Source organism: Peromyscus maniculatus, chromosome 12 (assembly GCF_049852395.1).
Source record: "Peromyscus maniculatus bairdii isolate BWxNUB_F1_BW_parent chromosome 12, HU_Pman_BW_mat_3.1, whole genome shotgun sequence".
Lineage (NCBI taxonomy): Eukaryota > Metazoa > Chordata > Mammalia > Rodentia > Cricetidae > Peromyscus > Peromyscus maniculatus.
The window spans coordinates 15,994,293-16,018,457 of record NC_134863.1 but is presented as its reverse complement, the minus strand read 5'-3'; the positions used below and the strand labels follow the sequence as shown (position 1 = coordinate 16,018,457).

The window sequence follows — 24,165 nt, the reverse complement described above, 5'->3', positions numbered from 1 at the left end:
TCTGGCTACTCTCAATCGCCCATCTCTGGAGTTTCCTCATCTCAGAACCGTCTGTGTCTAGAGCTGTGCAACGCAAAACTCAGCCCCATCGCATGGCTTTTCGCTCCACCTGTCTGATGGTTGTGCACGTCTTCACTGCCGTGCTCTCAGACAGAAAGTTAGCTACCGCAGTTTAAAATATGCCAGCAGCAGTATACATGTCTACATTTAAAAATGAAGAAGAGTTTGAAACATACCAACGGTAGTATACACTTCTACATTTTAAAATGAAGATAAATAAAGAGCACCTCCCATACAAATCAGCATTAATCACTATTTTTCAAACCATGTGAGAATCAGGAATCCATCACCTTATTATTACACATGCATTTCAACAGTTAATTAGCCTGACAGGCTAAAAAATAAATGAGAATTTTGTCACCAATTACATGAACATCTCTTTGTTCTCAAACACCTAATCTTCTCTGTGCGTGTATATTAGTTATCAGGGTGGCTTCCAAACAAGTCATCACAAATGCATCTGTGATGCACAACTGTGCTAATCATGGGAGAAATCCCACAAGTCCAAGGCTCGGCTTTATCACTTACTGCTGTATAATACTAAACAAGCCTCTTGGGACTCTCTGAGTGTCTACAACCTGGCTAATAACCCCTGCCTGCACTCAGCAGTCAATCACACTGGACAGCGTTCCTGGGCAAAGTTTGTATGTCTTCTATGAAGATATCTAGGAATCAATTCCTGTTATTTAGGAAATGAAAGATTGTATGAGGTATGTTCTAGAATTCTGCCTGCCTAGAGCTATCATTTTTTCTGTTTATAACATTTAGGCAGTGTGATTTTTAGTGTTGTAAGCTTAGTGATATTTATTGGTATTTATGGAAGCCATTATTAATAATAAATTTCATATTATTTTATAATTATTAAATTATATTATAAATTCATATCATCTAATAGTTAGAATTACTAGCAATTATATTATACTACTATAACTTACTTGTAATACAAATGCTATTCCATAACTTTATCAAGGTAACTAAATATTAGTACCTTGCTTATTAGTAACTCATGCTTATTTTATAAAAGAAAATGCATTCTCTCAGCAAAGAGTCTCCCTGTTACTATTGCTAGCTGTCATGACTTCAGCCCCTAGAAGAGTGTCTACCACAAAATCTGTGTTATGTAAGTGAGTGTTGAGCATACAGTGACCACTCCGAGACTGTGAAGCATTCTTCCTTTTGAAAACATCTCATACTTACCATTAGAGTTGACCCTCAAAAATCTTAAAAATAATATTATCAGATAATATTGTTGTAAAACAATACTGTTAAGAAGAAAATTTGCATTCTGCCCAAATTCATTATAAAACCAGCACAGACCCAGTGCTGGGTAGTAGAGCTGGGTGGCAGGGAGGATTAGGAATACCTGCTGTGATCAGATAACATCCCACAAATTACAAATCGCTTCTTCTTCAAGATGTAAAGATCAGTTTAACACAATTAGTATCTGATTCTTTAAAGAAGAAACTGCTGGTCCACTTTGCCCAGGAGGACCTGAAAATCAAAAGCTATGTCCTGCATGCCATAGTGACAGAAGAGGCTGAGATCCTCACAGGGAAGGGGCATGCCAGTCAGCCACAGGCTAGAGAAGTCACTAATATTTTGTTGAATGTTGAAGATCATCAGAACACACTCTGAAATCTGATAACCAAAATCTAATACACTGCAACTGCTTGACTATGGTTTCTGATGATTTATCAGAATGGGCAAGCACATGAAAAGATGCTTGCTATTTGTAGTTCCAAAGTCATACACAAGGTTACCTTCCAGGAGAAACAAAGGTAATTAACTCTAGAGACAGAGTAGCACTTTACGAGTCCTGGCACAGTTCTTTATGGTAGGGGTGTAGTGCAATTGGTAGGGTGCTTGCCTAGCACTTGGATGACGTTTCCACAGCCATCAAAGGGAAGGACTACACAAAACAAATTTCAAACCCTTCCTGCTTCTCATACTCAAAAACTTGATTTTAACATGTGTAAAATGGCCCAACGATGAGCACAGAAAAGAAATAAATGCGGATTATTTCTGCCAGGGAAAAAGCTCAGTCCTTAAGGTGGTCGACGCATTTTGTTACTAACTCTGTCATATTAGCAATGCTGTAAAACTATTTCCTCTGCATGGGGTGGAGGTAATGACATCAGAGGACAGCACAGGAGAATGGAGAAGAAAACGCGCAGCCTCAGACTCCTACTTGATACCATTCATCTGACGTCACCTGCTCTGTCTTCATAAACTCAGGTCAAAGACAGGCATTGTTTATGATGCAGAACTGCACAAGGTAATGTATTTAAGAATAGCCTGTAGACAGGGTTAGCCTTGGAATTGAATTTCAAACAAGTATCATAAAATATTAAAATAATGGAATTATATGAAGTAAAAGGTTGTGTAGCTAAATGGTTAATGAACATAATACGATAAAATCTTAAAATCAGGTACTGAACAGGTGGCTCAGGAGTTAATAGCACTGGCTGCTCTTCCAGAGGCTCTGGGTTCAATTCCCAACACCTACAGAGTATCTCACAGTTGTTTATAACTCCATAGGGGTTTCTGGGGAACCTGAGGGCCTCTTTTCGGCCTTTGTAGGAACTGCACACACAGGATGCACAGACATATATACAGGCAAACACTCACATGCACACAATACAATAAATGTTCCTTAAAAGTTAAAAATAAATCTTACAATCAGTAGGAATGTGAATATGAAGAAGCACCTCCTTTATTACATAATGTGTGTCTACACACACACACACACACACGCATACACGTCTGTATGTGTGCATTTGCATGCATGCATGTATGCATGTACTAGGTACAGAACTATATTCTCAGCTCCGTTACATCATTCTTTAATAAGCTCTTTCATTTCTGGTGGTCTAGCAATCAGTAAAATGGAAAGAACATCTGTTCTGTCTGCCTGAGAAAGCAACAGTAAAAATTATCTTCTGAAAATTAAAAGCAAAGCAATCAAATGAAAGTGCTGAGTAAGCTATAAAGGACTGCACCAATACAAAAGGTTCTACCACGTGACCACCTAGAATAGGTGGTCTACAGATCCACTTGTCAAATATAAAAAACGCTTTATAAATGGAATTTTAGAGCTCACAGAAAGACTATTCCAACTTTACAAACTTATCAAACACTGCAGAAACAGAAAAGGAGACAGAGAAAGACAGACAGACTAATAACAGAATAACCTCAAAACTATTTCAAATAAACAATACCATAGGAAAGCTGATATACTTCACTGCCTATGAAGAACAGAAAAAGAATGGCACCTTCCCGGAAAATCTTAGTTTAAGGTTTCATGTTGTCAGTTCTGACTGGCTGTTTTCTTAGTTGTTACTTAAGGCAGAAGCTAGATTACAGGTAAACAGTCCTGGAAGGTGGCACACTTTGTGTTATCTCATTTCCCTTGGGGGGTGGGGAATCACAATGCATACCAAAGAACTTTATAAAAAAAATCTATGTACACTAAAAATTTGCATTCTATAACACAACACACACACACACACACACACACACACACACACACACACACTGCGGGGGGCACTCAGCGTTCAGTGCTGAACAAAGAGGGTCTCTGGAAATGTAGGGGCATTCAAAACCGCTGAGGAAATAAAAATTCTTTTAAAATTCTGAGAACCAAAGGGCCTAAGGTGTAAAGAACCACTGACTGAGAGACGGCACACCCACCGGGTGTCAAAGCCCTTTAGACAAAGATTATTAGCAAAAGGATCTACGAAGAAAATTATAACATATGGGTATCACATAAACACAAGCTGATGTGGAAAACATGTGGGTGCTTTTCTACTTTCACAGTCAGAATTAAAAAGTAAGAAAGCAAAGCTGAGATTACAGACATTAAACTAATGTGAGAAGGGATGCTGGTAAGTAAAGTCAGCAGTGCTTAGCCGAGTCCACAAGTGAAAAGCCTGGGACTAGGTAAAGGAGAATGACTGGAACTGCTGTGCAGCCTGAAGATGCAACAGTCTACGGGAACAGCTGAAGATGCAACTGTCTACAGGAACAGCTGAAGATGCAACTGTCATCTATGGGAACAGCTGAAGATGCAACTGTCTACAGGAACAGCGGAAGATGCAACTATCTACGGGAACAGCTGAAGATGCAACTGTCTACAGGAACAGCTGAAGATGCAACTGTCATCTTTGGGAACAGCTGAAGATGCAACTGTCTACAGTAACAGCGGAAGATGCAACTGTCTACAGTAACAGCGGAAGATGCAACTGTCTACGGGAACAGCGGAAGATGCAACTGTCTATGGGTACAGCTGAAGATGCAACTGTCTACAGGAACAGCTGAAGACGCAATGGTCTACAGGAACAGCTGAAGACACACGCTGCCGGTGAGAACAGCTGATGATACACACTGCCCGTGAGAACAGCGGAAGATACACACTGCCTGTAAGAATTGAAGATGCACACTGCCCATGAGAACAACCTGAAGATACACACTGCCCATGAGAACAGCTGATGAAGATACACACTGCCCATGAGAACAGCTGATGAAGATATACACTGCCCATGAGAACAACCTGAAGATACATGCAGTATATAAGAACAGCCTGAACACAGAAAATCCCTACTCAGGGAATACAGTGCAGCCCACCTCGCCCTGGGAGCTTCAGTTTCTTTGTGGGTGGGGGGTGGAGGCTGCTTCACAGGGTAACATGAAAAGGCAATCAGCGAACGACTGATGAATGGGGTGTGTGGTATAGACCACCTGTTCAGAAAGTGACAGAGGCAAGTGGGAGCCACGGCAAAAAGTGCAGAGATGCAACAGTGAGAAAACATGGCTGTAGAGAGGGCAGGGATAGCTACAGATTTAGGGTACACCAAACGCTGTGTGGAAAGGGGTACAAAAACGATTCCAACAAGTGACCGATGCAAGCAGGGCGGCAAGGAGCAAGCAGCTCTGAGCTGGAGTGAATGCGAACACTTCAGCTCACACCACTGTATCTGAAAATCAGGGGGTTGCCATACAGAGTACAGGCAGGGGCATCCCAAGCCGGGGACACCTAGCGGCTTGTCTCACTATGGCTCCTAGCACTCAGAGTGAAGCAAGACCACCACTGTGTGCTTCTCTTCTCGGGATGGCCCCCCCTACTTCATGTAGAACCTACCCACACACTGCGCTTTGAACACAGAATCAACTCCCGTGCCACTAAACCTTCCTCACCATGACCTTTCTCTCTCTAAGGACTTTGGTGTAGTCCTCTTCCCATTAGCAGGAAGTCCATTTGAACTCCCCAGGTAGGAAATGAACTAAAGGTGCCCTGCAAAATCACACAAAAGGAAATGCTAAGGAAATAAGCCAGGAAGCCAACGCATGGCTCTCCCTGCTCTTGAGCAAGGGCTTCCCCCCACTAATCCCTAGAGCAGTGGTCCTCAACCTTCCAAATGCTGGAACTTTATTACAGTTCCTCGTATTGTGGTGATCCCCACCCCAATGATAAAATTATTTTTGTTGCTACTTCATAACTGTAATGTTGTTACTGTTATGGATCATAATGTAAATAGCTGACATCCACGGTATCTGATTTATGACTTCTGTGCAAGGGTTGTTCCATAACCCCCAAAAGGGTCGCAACCCACTGCTTGAGAATCAGTGCCCTAGGAGATAATGAGCCAGTGCAAACCAGCTTCACAGAGACCTTAGTGAACTGCAGAAGTGCGGTCTTCCGCAAGGACGATGAAGCTCCCAGCCCAGGCACCGGGGTCAGACAGTACACGGACAGCCGGTACTTTTCCCAGAAAAGCATGGTCATGCCTTGGTAATGCCTTTTCTAGGGAAGGGACACACCGAGACCCATAAAGATCCACAGCTCCAGTATGCAGAGAGGCCTGGTCTTCCTTCCCATATCCTCTGAGCTTGAAGGACCTTACAAAAGGCAGCCATCTGAATCATGTTTCTAATGGGAGTCCTAAAACACTAGTAGTCCAATGGAGTAGTGAAAGTGGTGGGCTAATGGTATGGTTCCCGGGAGGTGGGAAAGACTCCAAAGAAACCAGAAAGTAGAGGCAATACCATGGGGCATGAAATAATCCCCTGCAACGTTGCTGCAACAATCACAAGGATGTCATCCAGGAACACAATAGAGAGAGCTTTGGAGACAGAAGAGTCATTTTTCAAGTCAGATGGGTGTGGAAGAGAGAGAAAGACAGCATCTCGGTAGAGCGCATCTTTTATTCTCAGCTTCTGGAAGGCTCACACTATTCTATATGGTTGTAAGTTACTGCTTCTTATGTGTGAAGGTGCTTTTGACATTGATTGGTACAAATACGAAGCCTCTTCCAACACCAGGATGCTGGACTGGCCAAGTTCGCTAATGGGAGAGTGCATGGTACAGCCACACATTGCATGCTCAACTCATGCAGACATTCAAAATCCATTTACTGAAAAAATGAGTACATTGCCACTAAAACCCTTGGAACTAAGGCTGGCTCTGAACCATCTGTAACTTCAACACACACTGGTGTCTCGGACAACTTTCTCCAACAGGAGAGAGAGAAGCAACCTAGTCCCAGGGACTTAGCAGGGCCTTTTGTCCTATGGCTCCCTCACTGGACCACTGTTTGGTGGCATTTTGTCGCTTGTCTGAGGGCAACAGTGAGAATCACTGGGTAGTAGACACATCCCCACAGGAGAAAAAGGAAGGGTGAGTGAGGATAAGACTACAGAAAGGCTCTGAGCTATAAACGAAGAGGTCATGCTCCTACCTGGGCCACTACTGCTAACTATTACTGCAAAACCCCAGGCACCCAACTCTGGAAGATTTAATCTCTTTGTTTCTAAAAGGTGGTCGGTGCACACAGCTATGGGGAGCTCATTACAACTGGACAGCTCATAAATCGTGGGAAATATACCGAGAAACCTCCCTCTGACACAAGCCTAATTGCACATCCCATCTCTGAGGCTGATTTCTTTCCCACTCCAGGCCCACAACTCACTCTCTCCTCCGGGCTGCTTGTACGGGTTGTACTTGGGTTTTGGGGCCACCACTGGAGCAAACTTCTTGGGTGGCTGCTGTGTCGACACGGAAATACTGGGGGTCCCGAAAGAATGGGTGGTCTCCATCCGGGCAGGAACGTGGCCAAGAGGCTCACCAGTGCTTTTGGGTGGCAGCCAAGATGGGTGAGACATCGTTGAAATCTGCAGTTAGAAAAACAAGAAAACAGACAACACCAGGTTCAGTGTGGCTGGAGGGACATTTGAGAAAGACGCTGACCAAAGAGCAAGAGTCGGCGATGGGGCCAACGAGAAACATCTACACACACACACACACACACACACACACACACACACACACACACACACACACACACTTGAGCTTACATTTATCCAGTAGGCATTAGAGAGACAGTAAATGTTTATTTTGTTAGCAGATACATGACAGCACACTTTACCATGTCTTCACTACAAGACTAGCCTCCCCACCCCCACCATAAAGAGGCACTTGGGGGCGGAGCACAGAGGCACTGCTTACCCAAATGCCTGGAACAAACACTGACATTTATTAGAGAAAGAATATTCAACACCAAGAGTGCAATGATGGCCCTATAAATCAAAGAAATGGCCATTAACACCTAACGAAGCTGGAAAATTATGAAAAAGTTGCTGTGACTCCATGAGGGATAACCAATCCGGCCCAGGCACTGTTCTATGAGAGCATCCATACTGTGTGAAGAAAGAACTGAGTTCTCTTTCAGGATATGCCAATCACTCCTCCAGGCAGCCTGCCTGCTGGGAAAGAGTCTCACAGACTTTTTGAGGAGGGCTCTCCAGGCCTGATTGCAAGAGCTCTCCAGCACAGGGAGGCCGGAAGGTGCCCTGCACCCACTCCTAGCCCCAAACCTACCTAGTAATTTATTAATTGAACTGAATTAATTAAGAGGGCTACATGATTACCTCCAGATGTCTATAAAGACGAAGCACAGAGCAAAGGCAGGAAGAAAGGAAGGCCTCAGCATGTGGCATAGTAATCGAGAGAAGAAGAAATTGAGACACAGCATTATGAGGAATTCACACATGACCACACCATGGACAAACAGTATGTTCTGGAACCCTTCTGATGGCATGGTCAACAAATTATGGTTTAGAAATTCCAGGTCTCCTTAACTCAGGGAGCTTTTTTGAAAACCAATAAAAAATATTGAAGGGCTTTATGCATAGACCATCAATTGCAATGAAAGCCAAGGGGGAAAATACCTCCATCCTCACATGTAGTGACTGAGAATTACAAATCATTTTACCCAGAGGGAAGCGGGTGTTGTTCTATCACAAGATGGGGATAACTCCATGGATAACCAAAGGGAAAGAAGTTGAGATTAAAGACGCAGGCTGGGGAGGCCAATGGTGACACTGGCATCCCTCTGGCCTCAGAGACCTTCTTTTCCCTCCCGTCCCCGGTGCAGGGACACTGAGACAAACATACTGGAAAACTGTGAGCCTCTGAGAAGGCAGGGACCATATTTTAGATATCCTTAAATTACCACTAAGGCATGCCACCAAACCAATAAAGAACAATAATCAATAAATGTCTATTTTACTCAACGTTTTTAAATCTAGCTGAACACTTGCAATCATTTAAAGAGAATAAGTACCAAAACTAAGCCTATCTCTAAGGTTGGAGCATCAAAACAAAACAAAAAAATCCTTTATCTTATTAATTGAGCCTCTCTTTTACAAAATTGAGACAACAGTACTATTTTTGCTTTTAGCATGACTAAGGTGAATATAAAACAGTGAATAAATGAAATTAAGAAAGGTCTAAAAGTTCTAAAGCTCTGCATGCTTGGAGTATAAATTTTGAATGGTTATCTTTAACTGGGTTAACAGCAACCACCTCTGCTGTACATCCAGTTATTCCAAAACAAAAGCTTTTCGGTGCAAACTAATACAGCATGGAATGGTCTCTAAGACAAAGGTGAAAATTTGCAGCGCAGTCATGCACTACTTACCAGCTGTGGTGTGCTGGGTTAATTAGCTATGCCACAGATATAAAGAAACAGGTAACTGCTGGGATGCTATTGAGAGCGAAAGGGTAAGACTCAATGTGAAAACCAGAGTCAGCTCTATACCCCATAGCCTTGTGAATTACCCTGGTGATGCCTTTGTCCTCACATGAAGCACTTTGAGCTTGCCCTCCAGGGAGGGCTACATCTGCCTGCAGATGACAATCAGGGCATCTTCTACATGTCAACAGTGCTCTGGGGTTTATGACACACTTCCGTGCTCCTGAACCTGTCTTTATGATGTGCCCACCAACAACAACTCCATTTCCTTCCCATCCCTGGCTGCAAAGCCTGCTGTTTTTATATTGCCCCAACTTGGATGCCTGGCTATGAATGATTCCTCCTAAAGGGTGGCGGGGAGGTGTGGGGCGTCAGCATATTCTTTTACTGGACTCTTCTAGTACTCTTTCATACCAACATTAATTTACTAGAAAGCAAGTTATCAATCACCCGACCTGCCACAATGAACTAGAAATCTCTGGGTGGTATCACTGTACTATCATAAGATACAGACAATTTGAAAGTATCTTCCGCAAGGATGGTTAAATAACGTGTACCTCCCCTGCAGCTACGCACAACGGTACAGAATCTCTATCTCCCCACTGGCAGCCAGTGACACAATTTCTGTACCTCTCCTAACTTGGTATGTAATGAATCATGTTAATAGATTCCCAGATATGGAAACATCCTTGCTATCCTAAAATAAAGAAGTTACAATTATAGTGCTTTGCTACCCCAATGAAAAACTTCAACTTCTGTTTTGACTTCTGGGCAGGAGATCATAAGGTCATGCTGCAGAGGTGTGCCCTGGGCCACTTCCCTTTTCGTTATCAGACTTTCACTCCCAGAGGTTCTCAATCCCAGTGCAGTCTCAATTAACTTAATAATGACCCTGAATAATCCGATCTTTAAAGGTTCATCAGAATTCAGGGAAAATACTTCTACATTCTTTATTTAATAACAAATACTAATCCTATTTCTAGCACCTTTATGAGAATCCTTCTAAGATGATGTGACAGCATTTATATCTTACAGAAAATTCACCTTTTTGCTCAAGATTTTATCACTGCATCCATTCAAACAAGCTACCCTCAGTTACAAATAATTTCTTGTCCATAATGCATCGTTCATGTTCTGGCAATTACTTCCTGCTAGTTCTAGAAGCCATGCATTTAATCCTTTGTTCAGGATGCAATCCCTGCTCGGCCACAGCACCATTACCCTGCTCTCACCCACTCATCACATGACTGGCTGCATGCCCACGTCCCAAAGCAGACTCTACAATACTTGAGAGCAGAACTCATACCACAGTGTAATCCCAAGGTCTACTTCATGAAAAGAAGTCAAGGAAAAATACATATTAATTTAATGATCAAATAAACATATGCCTATCACTACTTCTCCAGATGAATCAGATTCCCCTCCTTTACTCAGAAAGCATAAAGTCTGGGGGCGTTACACTTATCTAAGTGCAATGAAAGGGAGTAACCCAGAAGAGATTCAGGAAAAATGTAAGGATCCATCAAAAGAACCAGAGCAGGTTTGGAGAGGCAGGTCCTATCAGGAGTTAGAAAGCCGTGTGAGATTCTCAACTAGAACAGGAACTAGAACAAGGGCAAGAATGAACAAACAACCCAGGTGCTGAGGAGATGCCTCAGTGGGCAACACGCTTGCCATGCATGTTAAGGATCTGCGTTCAAATTGCCAGACCTCACATAGAAGCTGAACACAGTGGTGCACATTTGCAGTCCCAAAGCTACTACAGAGAGATAGGAGCTAGGGACAGTCGATCCCCAGAAAGTCTAATTCCGCGAGCCCTCAGGGTAGAGAACAATGGAACTCTGCCTCCAAAACGAGGTAGAGAGAAAGACGGACACCTGAAGTTGTACTCCTACCTGATATAACGCACATACATGATGGGAAAGGGGAAAGGGAAAAAACAGAAGAGGGGAGTGGAAGGGAGGGAGGGGGAGGGAGGGAGGGAGGGAGGGTGGGAGGGAGAGAAACAAATGAAAGTAACGTGTGAGGGACAGGGACAAAGTAGTCCATGCAGGATGGATCCAAGGAACATGGAAAATGCAATGCTTTCAACATGGCGTCCCTCTGGCCCTAATTAGAGTCTTGGTTAAATCAGAGTGACTGTTACAAGAGAAGATGTGCATTTGCAAACTGAACATCTGTAAACTTCCAAAACGCTCTACTGTTTCGTGGTTGTTTTCTTTCTCTCAGTCTTAAACATGCTGGTGATAAGGGGGTCTGAGGAGCGGAGCGGCTGGACGAGCAAACGCCTGTGGCGGCCCTATGAGCGTCTCAGAGCCAGAGCCAGCGAAAACACACAGACAGGCAGAGAGGGAGCAGGCTCTGCTGTCCTGCCCTCACCTTGCGCTTCCTTCCTCTGTCTTGAGGTAGGTTTCACTCTAGGCTTCTAATCATCATGAAAGCAAGAAGTGAAACAGAGGACCCCCTCCCCCACGCCCCAGACACTAAAAATGAAGCGGCAACCCCAGGAGAGAGGCAAACAGGGCCCTGATCCCAGCCACATGCCTGCTGCTAAAAAAGACTTACAGACATGGGGCCTGTCCCTTCAGGGTCTGGCCTAAGTGAAAAGCAAGTAGGGAAAAGCTAGATGATCACCTTCTCTGTGGCTCTCTGTCATCACTCCCCAGCAATGACACAGGGACAGTAGAGCCACAGATCGACAAGAAATACCAAGTGTTTACTAAGGGCTGACCGTATGTGAAGTGATGTCTAATGACCAGAATCATCACAGTGCACTACCATGACCCACACTTTACACATCAAGAACATAAGGCTGAGGCTTGGGGATCCAGCAGAGGGGCAGAACACTTGCTTAGTATGTGTAAGGCCCTGGACTCAATCCCTAGTACTACCTGCCCCTCCACCCCCAAAAGGAAAGTTCTAAGAGGTCGCACAAATTGATTAGGATATACAACCACCAAACTGCAAAGCTAAAAAAAATCTTCAACATGGATTCTTCCCCGCAGTCTGTGTCTCTCTGGAAATAGTGCTTTGGGTTCTTACCACGCCCACACCTAACTCTTGGATCATAGTGGTTATAGTACATTCTTCCTGTCATACTCCACAATCAGAAACTGATGAAGCCAGTAACCAACAGACCAAACTAATCAAAAGCACAGAGAAAGCAGGCTATTCAAAAGACCAGATGATGATCAAGACCCTCCCTGGATTAGTAAGAAAACTGAGGGCCACAGTAAAGTGGAGAAGCCTCTGCGTGAGTCTATTGATGCCGATTCACTGGCATTGGTGACAGAGAACGGACAGATAAAGGATCAGATCTTTCCTTTTCTTCCCTCCAAATCAATATTCAATTCGATAAGCACGTCTAAGATGACTGAAGAACAGCCAGCTGTTTCCTGGCATTATGTAACATCTGGTACTGTAAGCTTCGAGTTGGGGTTTCTAAAACCACCTCCAAAGGAGCTCCTGTGGGATCTCTCCTTGTGTGTTTCTGATCATTTACCTTGTACTGATGGGGCTGTACAGGTCCAAGTGTGTGGCAGCCAGCGCTGCCCCACTGAGACAGGGCCTGAGCTCCTGGATGTAGACATTCTGACTCCGGGGTTGAGAGTTAAGTGGCATAAAGCATTCATATTAATCCCTCCTTTGCATTAGTCCCTCAATAACTGCTTTGTCAGTGTGTGATGAATAAATTGATGATGTGGATGGAGGGGACAGAAACTGACACCCATTAATTCAGTGATGTAGGAACTGGATACTGAGAGGCTGTGGTTCAGACATGAGAAGCTGATGGCAGACTTCAGTTTAGCATTCATGTACATCGCCAACAGCTTCTTTTATTTGAACAAGCATCTAAGACTTAAATTACATGGTCCTAAACCATGAAGGGTTTTCCTTAACTGACCTCTCCGGGTGAACATCAGTGCCTTGGTAGAATTACCAAACTGCTGCTGTAGGATTCCTGTTCGCATTATTAATTAGACAAAAAGAGGGATTTCATTATGACATTTTCATACATGTTTATATATACTCTGAATGTGTTCAACCCTCCTGTTATTCTCTTGCCCCGCCTCCTTCCGGTCCCCTTCCTCATCCCAAACAGCTCCCTGCCTACTTTCACACTTATTTTTTTATTCCACATACATGACAAACATATTTGCCTTGATGAATTTGGATGTTGTCCCTTCCACAAGTATGATCTCTAGTTGCACACATTTTCCAGCACAGGATCTAACTGGGATCTTCTTTGTAGCTGAGTAAAACCCCACCCTGTGTATTCATTACCTTTTCTGTCCCCGCTTTTCTACAGTGCCAGAAAGGCTGACTCCATAACTAAGCCAACTGTGGATGCTGTGTATGAGAAAAGTCTCCTCTTTTCCCATGACCTCCCCAGCATTTGGTGTTCTTGTTTGCTGAGAGTCCTTTGGACTTGAATAAGAGTATCTCAATGTAATTAAAAGCTGCTTTTCATCATTCCTTCCTTCGGCTTTTCAACGCTCCCCACCCTACCCCAAGCCAGAATCTGAACACAGGCCACTGTTCATCCTGCCCAGGTCCTCTTCCAGTCAGCTACTGATCCCCACACCCACTGTTATCTTTTTAAATGTAAGGATGTGCTTCCTCATCCAGGGTACAGCTATCCATCCTGTACTACATGCCAATACCTGGCTGGAGGCTTTCTGAACTTCAAAATTCAGAATCAGCTTCCAGGCTTCGCTCAGACAGGAGGCTAGAGTGCAACTTCAGTTCGCTGGAAGCAAATGCCCTCCAAAGATGCCACAGCTGGACTGGGGGCATACTAACTACGTGTCTGCTCACATGAATTATAAGTTTTGAAAAGATCCTGACAGCAAAACTATTAAAAAACCAAGTATAGTTAGGTCTAGAGAACCCAAATCATCTATAATTTTCCTCTCAGCTCATCAAAGGAAGCACACTGTCTCTTTCTTTCTTTTTCTCCTTTTCTTGTTACCTGTTTTCCTAATTTTTTTTGACTCTTCCCACTGTGGGAAGGAGTCTTGGATTAATCTCAATGATTATCAAGGTATCAATCAAGACTTACTATGCACAAGTAAATAAGCACTTTAGGCAAACCTTTTCCAAAAGGTAGAGGTAAGTCCCTACCAGAGCAATTACAAAGCAGATATGCCACAGCATGGGAAGGAAGCGTGGGAAGACAGCCCTGGAGAATGAGGCAGGCTGGAAATTACACACAATTGCTAGTCGAACGGCAAACTCAATCATGTTCGGAAGCATCAGGTAATACAGAGCAGGAAGGGGAAAGCCGGACCTGCCACAGGCTGAAAATGGCATGTATTCCCTTAACTTCTCTCCACAGCCAGCTTCGGAAGGATACTGGCTACACGCCCCGCTCCCTGCATGGACAGCTGGCACTACTCAGAAGGAGCATGGAGAACAACTCCACAGAAATGCCAACCCTTTATATAGGCTTTCTCCTAGACACTGCAAATACTGGAAGCCGCACGAGACTTACAACCGTCGGCCACAACTGCTCACTCAGTCACTAACTGGCTGTATGACTTTCCCCCTGCACGTCTTTAAACCTCAAGACGTCTCCTTAGATGGAAACTAAAATTACCTTCTGACAAACATTCTGTCCAACAACTCTCATGTCCCATAGTTCCCCAAGACTATAAGCTGAGTCAAATGAGGTTTTGCATAAAACTATGTTCTGATTACTAGGAATTTCCTATCCACCCCCCAGATGGAAGAGGTATAAAGTAAGGGAAGGTAGAGTAAGAATCAAGACAGATTTGTGACCTTCCTGGCACCGGAAATAATATAACTGATATGCTTGCTGCTCCGGGCAACACTGTGGGAAGCCAGAAAAACCGGACTGCACTTGAAAACCCCAAAGGAACCAAGACACAGCAAAAGGAGAAGCAGCAGGGTCCCGGAGAAGTGACGGCCCAGGTCATCAGAAGTGACCCAGGATAGTGACTGGCCCCTACAATGCACCTTGCCTTCAGATTCACAGTATCACTGGAAGAAGAAACACGCAGAGCCGAACACCAGGGCTCCCGAGAAGGCTAGGAGAGAGTGGACTAGTGCTGGCCAGACTTCGGCTGTCACATATTCTTAGCAGTCATGGGAAAAGGAAAGGCGGCTGACAGCAGACAAGATAAGCTACAGGGAATAAAGAGGTCACCGGGAGTCCCTACACACCATTAGGAACTAATGCCTTTCTTCTAATTGGAATGTAATACACAAAAATCTCCACTCATTTAGAGAAGCTGAAGGTGCGTACCCAATTTAACAGAACACTCAGAAGCTATCGGAGGCAGGGTGCAGACCCAAATGTTCTACCAGAAAAGAAAACTCATAGCAGGAAGTTTAACTAGGCTAGTCACTAATATTACTGTTCACTGGATGATAACCAGGTAGACTGAAGAGAAGACAATAAAAGTGGCTGTGAGGGTGAAGAATCTTTTTTTCCAAAAGATTTGGTACCTACACCATTGGGAATGGTCACGGAAAACAATGGACCCCCAACCATCCACTCTAAATCACATTTAACAGCAACAGTTCTACTAACAACAGGAGCAAGAAAATATTATCTCAGGACTCAGTTTCCCCAGCTCTAAAATAAATCCCTCCCACAGCATTTATACTCTATGATAATAATGTTCTTCTGGGCAGCGCCCTATGCTTACATGAAAATGTGGTCCCAAGGAGCCTTCCTCTGAGTCTATGCTGCAAACAAAAAAACTTATCTCTGTCTGTGTATGTGTGCGTGCGTGCGTGCGTGCGTGCGTGTGTGTGTGTGTGTGTGTGTGTGTGTAGCTAAAAATGAGGGCAAAGAACAACTTGAGTTTGTGTGTACTCAAGGAATTGACTTCTGAACATGGAAATTGGGACAGACAAGCCTAAGATGCTATGTGCCTAATTCACAAAGGTTTTGCCCTTCCAAAAGTGTGAGAAAGTGATGATGAGAAAAGTCAACAATATAATCTCTAATAAAGCTTGGGAGTCTCTTTAGTGGTTATCTGGGATCTCTCCTTCCAAACCTACCAATAAGTGCTCCGGTCTGCAAGTTAATTGCTGCTCACTCGTCTGCGTTCGGCGGCGGCGGCGTGTTCAAACATGTATTAAACGCCGTGTTTGGTGAGCTGTTTACCAGGCTGCTGTAGCCATGATAGAGGCCATGGAATTTTACTAGCACGTGTGGTGGGTTTTAATTACTTTTAATTTTTTAATACTTTTGTTTGTATCCTAACAAAAAGGAAGATAAAAAAAAAAAACAAAGCTCATCTTACTAATAGCTTGAAAAAGTAGAAATATTTAATTTTTTTTTAATTAGGAGAATGCTATTGATATACTTCTGTACGTCAACACTGCACGTTTGTCTGTGAAGCTGTATTTATTCAGATGAAGTTAAAGACCGCATCGCTCACCAAAACCTGTCAATGCGTTCCATATAGCCTACGGCAACCACTGTGCAAAACTACCCTATAGCTTTTAAAATCAACTTGAACACTCTGGTTAACTGGAGTTGATAGCATTGAATCTGGATGTTATGATGAACTCTGTGGTGTAAGCTGTGGCTCTGCTTGTGATTTTAAATTTCTGTTTTAAAAATGAACTAGAAATGTAAGGAAGTCAATATTTGAAATGCCCAGATAATGAAAAAATAAAGTGATAGTAAGGGTGATGGAATCTTCCAAAAAAGATTATGAGAGAATTTTAGAAAACAAGAATTAACCCTAGGCATATAATTAGGCTTTAGCATAATAATTTGTGATTAATTTAAAAGCTAAATAGGTTGTTACTCAGTGTATGGCATGGTATGAAAGCTAAGCAAGCTTTTCGTATGATGTATCACTAATTCAAATTATGTAAGGAAGGCCATATTCCAATCACACATTCATAGTAAAATAACTGGGACCACTTTCAATTGTGGACCCTTTTACACAGTGTTGGAAACTGTTCTACTTCTATTTCAAGATCTTGAAATAAGGCAAAATCTGGTTAGCCATTGATCAATGGCAGCTGAGAAAAGACCAGCTTGAATGCTTCAGCTCACTTTCAGAATCACAGTAAAGGGGGTTTAGTCCTTCTGAAGTCTCTCCAAGAGAGTAAGTACTGGTGCTGAGCCTTCTGAAATAGGTTTTTTAATCACTATGCTAAAAAACTGAAATGTATGAAAACCCTACTAACCTGGCTAAATATTCCAGAACAATAACAGACCACACACACACACACACACACACACACACACACACACACACACACACACACACACTTTTAGATAAAATTTAAATCAGTAGTTACTAACATTCACTAGTACAGAAAATATTATAAATGAGGCACAAAATTATTAAACTATTTCTATGGTGGAACGCAAATGTGTTGGCATGTACCTCCTAACATCTTAAGACAGCCCCTTCCATGACTCAACCGTGAGGGTGGCTATAAAGTCCTCCATAGCTGAATTGCATACTACCATGAGGACCATTGATCCATCTCACCTTTTACTCTGTAACCACAAATCCTAATGCATGGCAATCCTTCAAACACATAATGTAATTTATTCTCTGTTCAATGTATAGCTTTCTCACAAGTTCAGTCTGGTTCTTTAAAGACAAAAATAAAAACAAAAACTGGTCTTTGACCTTCAGTATAAGTAGTGGGATTCTAAATTTCACACAGTGGAAATCAAAGTTTTCTTCCACACACACACAAAAAGTACTTTCTGCAATCTGTCTTAAATGAGATACTAATTATGAACTAGAGTAATTAGTTAAAAAAAAAACAGTTATTGGAACATTTAAATCATGGTACATTAGTCAAAGGCAGTCAATGCAGCCAACCTTGTTTTTGAACATAAAAGGCATCCTTCCTTGATTCTGCAGTATGCAATGACTGAGTTAGAAACCCGCTACTCCATGATAATTGGAACAGTGACTATGAGTAAATGGCCAACAATGATGTTATCTTCCCCAGTTTTCTTTCAAGTTCCCCATACAGAGTCCATCCCATCATTGCTCAGCTAATGATGATGACGACTGCACACATAGACAGACAGACAGACAGACAGACAGACACACACACACACACACACACACACACACACGCATTCACATGCACACCCACTCGAGCACACAATCACAAAGGTTCGGGAGTACTAAAGTTAAGCTCTGAGCTTGAATCATATACCAGATAGTATTTTCCACAGTTCCTCATAACTATGAGTGATTGATTGTAAATTCGATGTATGCCTGCTGTTTTGGTTGGTGTATCCATTAACAAGAACCTGATCAAAGTGTCTCCAATGAGATAATAGGCAACACCATCATGGAGTTGTGCTGATGTCTTGTTCACTTGGTATAAGTGAAGTTCAATATGTTAAATAAGCTGCCTTATTTGATTTCCATTGCAAATTCTAATCAGACATTTCAGGCTAGAGAAGGAACCGTGCAGAGTGGAGAACACAGAGTGGGAATTAGGCAACCTTTGCTTAAGACAGACCACACCCGGACACAGTGGCCATGACTGTAATACTCTGGGTCTCCCTCTAGTACTTTCCAAAATGTTGTAACTAAACAGTTGACTCTCGCAGGCCATGGTCTTCCCTTCTTAGGCTCTTTTTCTGGTAAACAGGAATTCCCCAAAGGGTTTCCCTGAAGTAAGCTGTTATATAATAAATGACACCAACAAGCCAAAGCTTATTAGAAGTCCCCACCTTGAGTGTTGACCACACACTCAAGCCACACAGAATCTGGTAAAATCCCTCAAACTCACTACAGTGGACAGTGAATCAGCATTCACACAGACCATACAACCCAGAGGCTGCACTGTTGGTAGGTATGGATTATAAGAGAAATTCTGCCAAAATACATGCACTGCCTTGAGATTTGGAAGGCTAGGGTGGCCAGAGGCCATGTCTTGTGGCTCTGCCTGTTTCCTCTTGGAAGCCTGGTGGGATGGCATGGGTGGGATCTTCTGCACTGACATTCTTTCTCACAGACACTCTTCATCCTGGGGCTTGCCAAGCAGCAGCTGTGACAGAGGGGACACAGATCCCATGTCTCAGAGGCCACTCACCACGTTTCTGACCACTTATCTTATAGAATAAATTATTTAACCGTTGAAAGAAAGCTTGGTGACCTTTCTCTTTCTTGGCTATAAAAAAAAATGGGGTTAATTGTAGCTCTGGGGTTCAATTGTAGATGTCCATTCTAACATCTACTCCATGTGGTCCTTCTGATGGTTTCTGAGCTACTAAAACTCTACTGTGTCTTCTACTTAAATATCTACAACAGCTGGTTTCTTTCTTTCTATCTTTTTGAAAACAAATGTCTTCTTTTTCTTTAAGATTTATTTATTTATTATGCATACAGTGTTCTGCCTGCATGTATGCTTATAGACCAGAAGAGGGCACCAGATCTCACTATGGATGGTTGTGAGCCACCATGTGGTTGCTGGGAGCTGAACTCAGGACCTCTGGAAGAACAGCCAGTGCTCTTAGCCACTGAGCCATCTCTCCAGGCCCAGCTGGTTTCTTCTAGCAAACCCTGATGTTAAAAGAAAGACAAAACCCCTCAAGGTTCTAACAGTTTGATTCACAAATGGGCAGCAAGAATGTTTTATGAGAAAAAGACATGTCCAGGTCATTATGTCTGTACAGAGAAATGGGCCATCCCATGCACAGGAGCCATGCAGATAGCAGCCAGGCCTTCTCAGAGTTTGCAGACTCTGGGAAGACTAGGGCTCAATGCACAAAGCACTCAGTGCTGATGATGAAGCCAAGAGGTAACCCCAAAAATCTCATCTCAGCATTCTGCCCTGGGCCCCATCACTAACAGGCTGTTTCTGTAAGCAAAGACATCACACAATCTTCGTGTTCATGAGGGAATTTATTTGTATTCCAGTTGTAACCGAGTTTCCTAAACTTTCAGTTCCCTCAAAGATGAAGAAACAAAGGTCACCAAACAGGCATGACACAGCTTAACAGGGCAAAGGAATCCCTGACCTCAGATTTTCACACGGTGACAAGCTACAGTTGGAATGCCTTCCAGAAAGCTCCAAGCGAGCAGCTCTGGGACTGGAAGGATGCCAGACAAGAAGCTCAGTTTCACCAGGCGGTGGTAGTGCATGCCTTTAATCCCAGCACTCAGGAGGCAGAGGCAGGTGGATCTCTGTGAGTTTGAGGCCAGCCTGGTCTACAAAGCGAGTTCCAGGACAGGCACCAAAAATACACAGAGAAACCCTGTCTCGGAAAAAGAAGAAGAAGAAGAAGAAGAAGAGGAGGAGGAGGAGGAGGAGGAGGAGGAGGAGGAGGAGGAGGAGGGGGAGGAAGCAGCAGCTCAGTTTCTCATCAGCATCTCTCGTTGGAAATGCCTCAGCAAACTACATGAAGGGGAGATACTCAGACAGCCTAGACCTTCTTGAAGTACAGAGAGCAATCGAGAGCAGGACAGCAATATGAGCCAAACGCAGTAATACGGATGTGACTCAAGAAAAATCCCTAATTCACTCATGCCCCAAAGAAGAAAATTCCAGAAACTCATAAGGTAGAATGAGTTTGATAAACATGAAAATTTGCAAGAAGGGTCAGCAAGGTGTAGGTACACCAGCTCCAGCACCAAGCTCACACCAGGGCTTTCAGGCCTCACAGGGCTCACAGGCCTGTTTCCTCGGCTATACGTGAAAACAATATTCTGTGACTGGCTCAGCAAAACTGAGTGAAATAATGAATGCATGGGCATTTAGGGGTGTGTGTGTGTGTGTGTGTGTGTGTGTGTGTGTGTGTGTGCACAAAAGGGAAAAGTATTAAGAAGGGCATTTCAAGGAAAGTTAGAAATGAATATTCTCAAGCCAGGGTAACAAATGAAATTAAATATAGCAGTCATGCTAAAAATTGATAGCTGGGCAAAGACGGTGATCAGAGCTGTTCCAAACAATGCTGTCTAAAGGAGAAGAGAAACCAGCTGAGGCTGTCCCAATCCTCTTGGTTCCTGTAGCGCACACAACAATGGAAAGATCGCAGGGAGGAGCAGCACACATATTTCAACTATGACACACCAAGAATGTGGGACAGAGCCCTGAGAAAATGACACTTCTGCGTAGCAATAATCATCCCAGCATGTGTGCTCTCGTGAGGATCTCAGCCTTGGGAGCATGTTCAGCAAGTGGGGGGCTGGTCTTGCCAGCACAGGCACTGGTGTTGGAGCCCTAGAATCCAGAGGAAAGAGCCAACCACGATGGCACACACTTGAAACCTCAGTACCAGGAAGGTGAAGGCAGAGTAAGACCCGCCAACCATCTTACCCTAATCGGTGAATTCCAAACTCAGTGAGAGGCCTTGTCTGGAAAACAAGGTGGACAGCCCCTGAGGAATAACTTCCAAGGATGACCTTTGGCCTCCACATACACATGCTCACATATGCTTCAGTTTTCAAACACACACAGACACCCAACACACCTGGTCAGTGACGTACACGAAATGGCTTGTTGGAGATGAGAGGGAACTGTCTCTAGACATGGATGGGTTTGGTTCAGAGCACCCTTGCCAGGTGGCTCCTATCAATCTCTAACTTCCCCCCATGGACCCATTATCCCTTCAGTGTTCCACAAACACCTAAACACACATGCAAATTCTCACAGAGACAAGTAAACCCGTAATTTTGAAAATAACAAAATAATTCCTTTTAAAGAAGTCTTGTGTGTCTGTGATTTCAGGGTTGACCCCTCTGTTAATTCTCCCACTCACAACAGACTTAGTTGTCTATCGTTCTTGGTCTAGGGGAGGGACAAATGAGATTTCCCCTTCCTGCAATAGCATGTTTCCTGGTGTCATTACACAGGCCTTTAGTTACATTCATGGACACAGCAGGCTGTATGTACATATTTACACATTTTATATATCTATGTAACAGTAGTAATCAAAAAGGGATCAATTTAAGGGGTATATGAGAGGGACTAGAAGGAGGACAGGGAAGAGGGAAATGCTATGATTAGATTTTTAATTCAAAAGTTTTTCATCAAAAGCTTTCTTTTTAATTTTGTAAGTGGCTCACGCAAGTGTCTTCATCCTTTTCTCGGTTCTACCACACAGAAAACAGAAATAACTGAAATCGGGAATGAAACAGAATATTGACAGTTCTTTGAAGCAGCTAGCCTGTACATCTGTTCATCTAGATGGGCAGAAATACAAAAGCAGGCGTTATCCACAGCTGGATTTCAGCACCCATCAGGCATAGACAGGCAGGTTCAGAAAACATCCTGGGGGTTGCCAGTTCAAATACTTTCAAGTGTGGATGGGAAGTAAACTACTGTTGGTTAGATGGGCATATTGATTCTAACAATCCATGATCGTGAGAGTTCTTCCCATGGGTTAGTATCTTCTTCGGGGATTAAATTTTCCAGGGCAGAGGTCTTCAGCTCCTTGGTTAGGCTGATTCATAGATACTTTTTGAAGCTACTGTATTCTCTTGTTTGATACTGTTGGTATTGGTTGTAGTTTCATCTTGTCTAGGTCATTATCCCTTATTCCTCCTGGACAATATTTGATAATCATTCCTATTGTATATAGTTTTCTATTAGGTTAGAACCTTCTTATTTAGACAAAAGGGGGAGATGTAGTGGGTAGCTGTTCCAGCTTTGCCCTGGAAGTACTACCCCCATTGCGGCTTCCGGTAACTGTCACACCTATAAGGCAGAGCCAAGACGGGAGCCCTTAAGACCTGAGATCTGGATGCGCTGGCTGTCTTGGTTCTTGGATCCTGGATGATGGATGTAGACCAAGCAGAGTTCTCCAGAGAACACTACTGGATTGCACTTCACCTCTCCCGGACCCTGTAACCTATCCCTTTACTTGTAAGTTAACCCCCAAAATAAACCTCCCTTTTAACTACATAGAGTTGACTTAATACTTCCACCAATATGGGAGTGCTCCCATGACCTCTGTCTCTGTGTGTTTGTTGTTGGTATACACAAAGTTTGGAACGCTGACTTATATCCTGACACTTTGCTGAAGGTGGTGATCATTTCTAGAACTTTCCAGGTGAAATCTTCAGGACTGCTAATGAATAATATCTTATCATATGGGCTCTTATGTATAATATCAAACCATCTGCAAATAAGGATGACTTGATTTCTTATTTTCTTATTGGCAGCTCTTTAATTCCCTTCTGTTGTCTCGTTGCTCTAGGTAGAGCTGCAAATGATATAATGAAAAGAAATGGGTTTAGTGGACAAGTGTCTCATTCCTGATTTTATTTGGATTTTTTTTTCTCCACTTAGGAGGATACTGACTATCTGTTTATCATATATACACCTTTTATTGTAATTAAATATGTTCCCTACAGTCCTACCCTCTCTGGGACTTTATCATGAAAGCATGTTAGATTTTGTCCAAAGCCTTCTCAGATTAGCATGTGATTTTTCTAAGTCCATTTATATGATTTATTACATCTATTGGCTTACATATGTTGAACCATCCCCGCATATTAAAGAAAAAGGAACTTAATCTTGGTGAATATCTTTATTAGTTAAGCTTGATTTCAGTTTGCCAGTATTTGATTTAGAATTTATGCAACTATGTTCATCAGAAATATTGGCCTGTAATATTATTTGTTGCTGATCAGGCCTTGCCTGGCTTGGTTAATAGCATACTATTGGCTTCATTGAAAGAGAGAAAGACAGACAGAATCCTGCTGTGAATCCATCTGGGCCCAAGAAAAATTAAATCTTGACATTTTCAGGTAAATGGTGGGAACTAAAGATTATTTATTATACTGACTGAGTAACCCAGGCCCAGAAAAATGAAACACTGCATATTCTCTCCTACTTATGGATCCTAGCTCTAGATCATTATATGTGAGTATGCAACCTGGAGTAACTGCAGAAATCAGGAAAGGAAACAGGGACCATGGGTCGGGGGAGATCTCTGGGGAGGGGCCAAAGAGGACACAAATGCTATGAAGGGGAAAATGGAGAAAAGGGCAGAACGTGAACAGGAGACGAGGGAGGGTAGGTAACATACAGGGAGGATGAATGTTTGGAAGACCATAGAAAAACGTTACTTTATGTTTACTTAAAAAGTACATTATAT

General features: G+C 43.1%; 1 protein-coding gene across 16 annotated transcripts in view; it reads right to left on the bottom strand.

Moving 5' to 3' along the window:
• The window catches only part of Lpp (LIM domain containing preferred translocation partner in lipoma), a 602,788-nt gene that overhangs the window by 377,186 nt on the left and 201,437 nt on the right, over positions 1–24,165 (bottom strand). For all 16 annotated transcript variants that reach the window (XM_042259107.2, XM_076548645.1, XM_076548644.1 and 13 more), the window contains one exon: positions 7,026–7,227. In XM_042259107.2, the coding sequence (XP_042115041.1) occupies positions 7,026–7,218 (193 nt within the window). In that variant the 5' untranslated portion in view covers positions 7,219–7,227. The remainder of the gene's footprint in view (positions 1–7,025; positions 7,228–24,165) is intronic.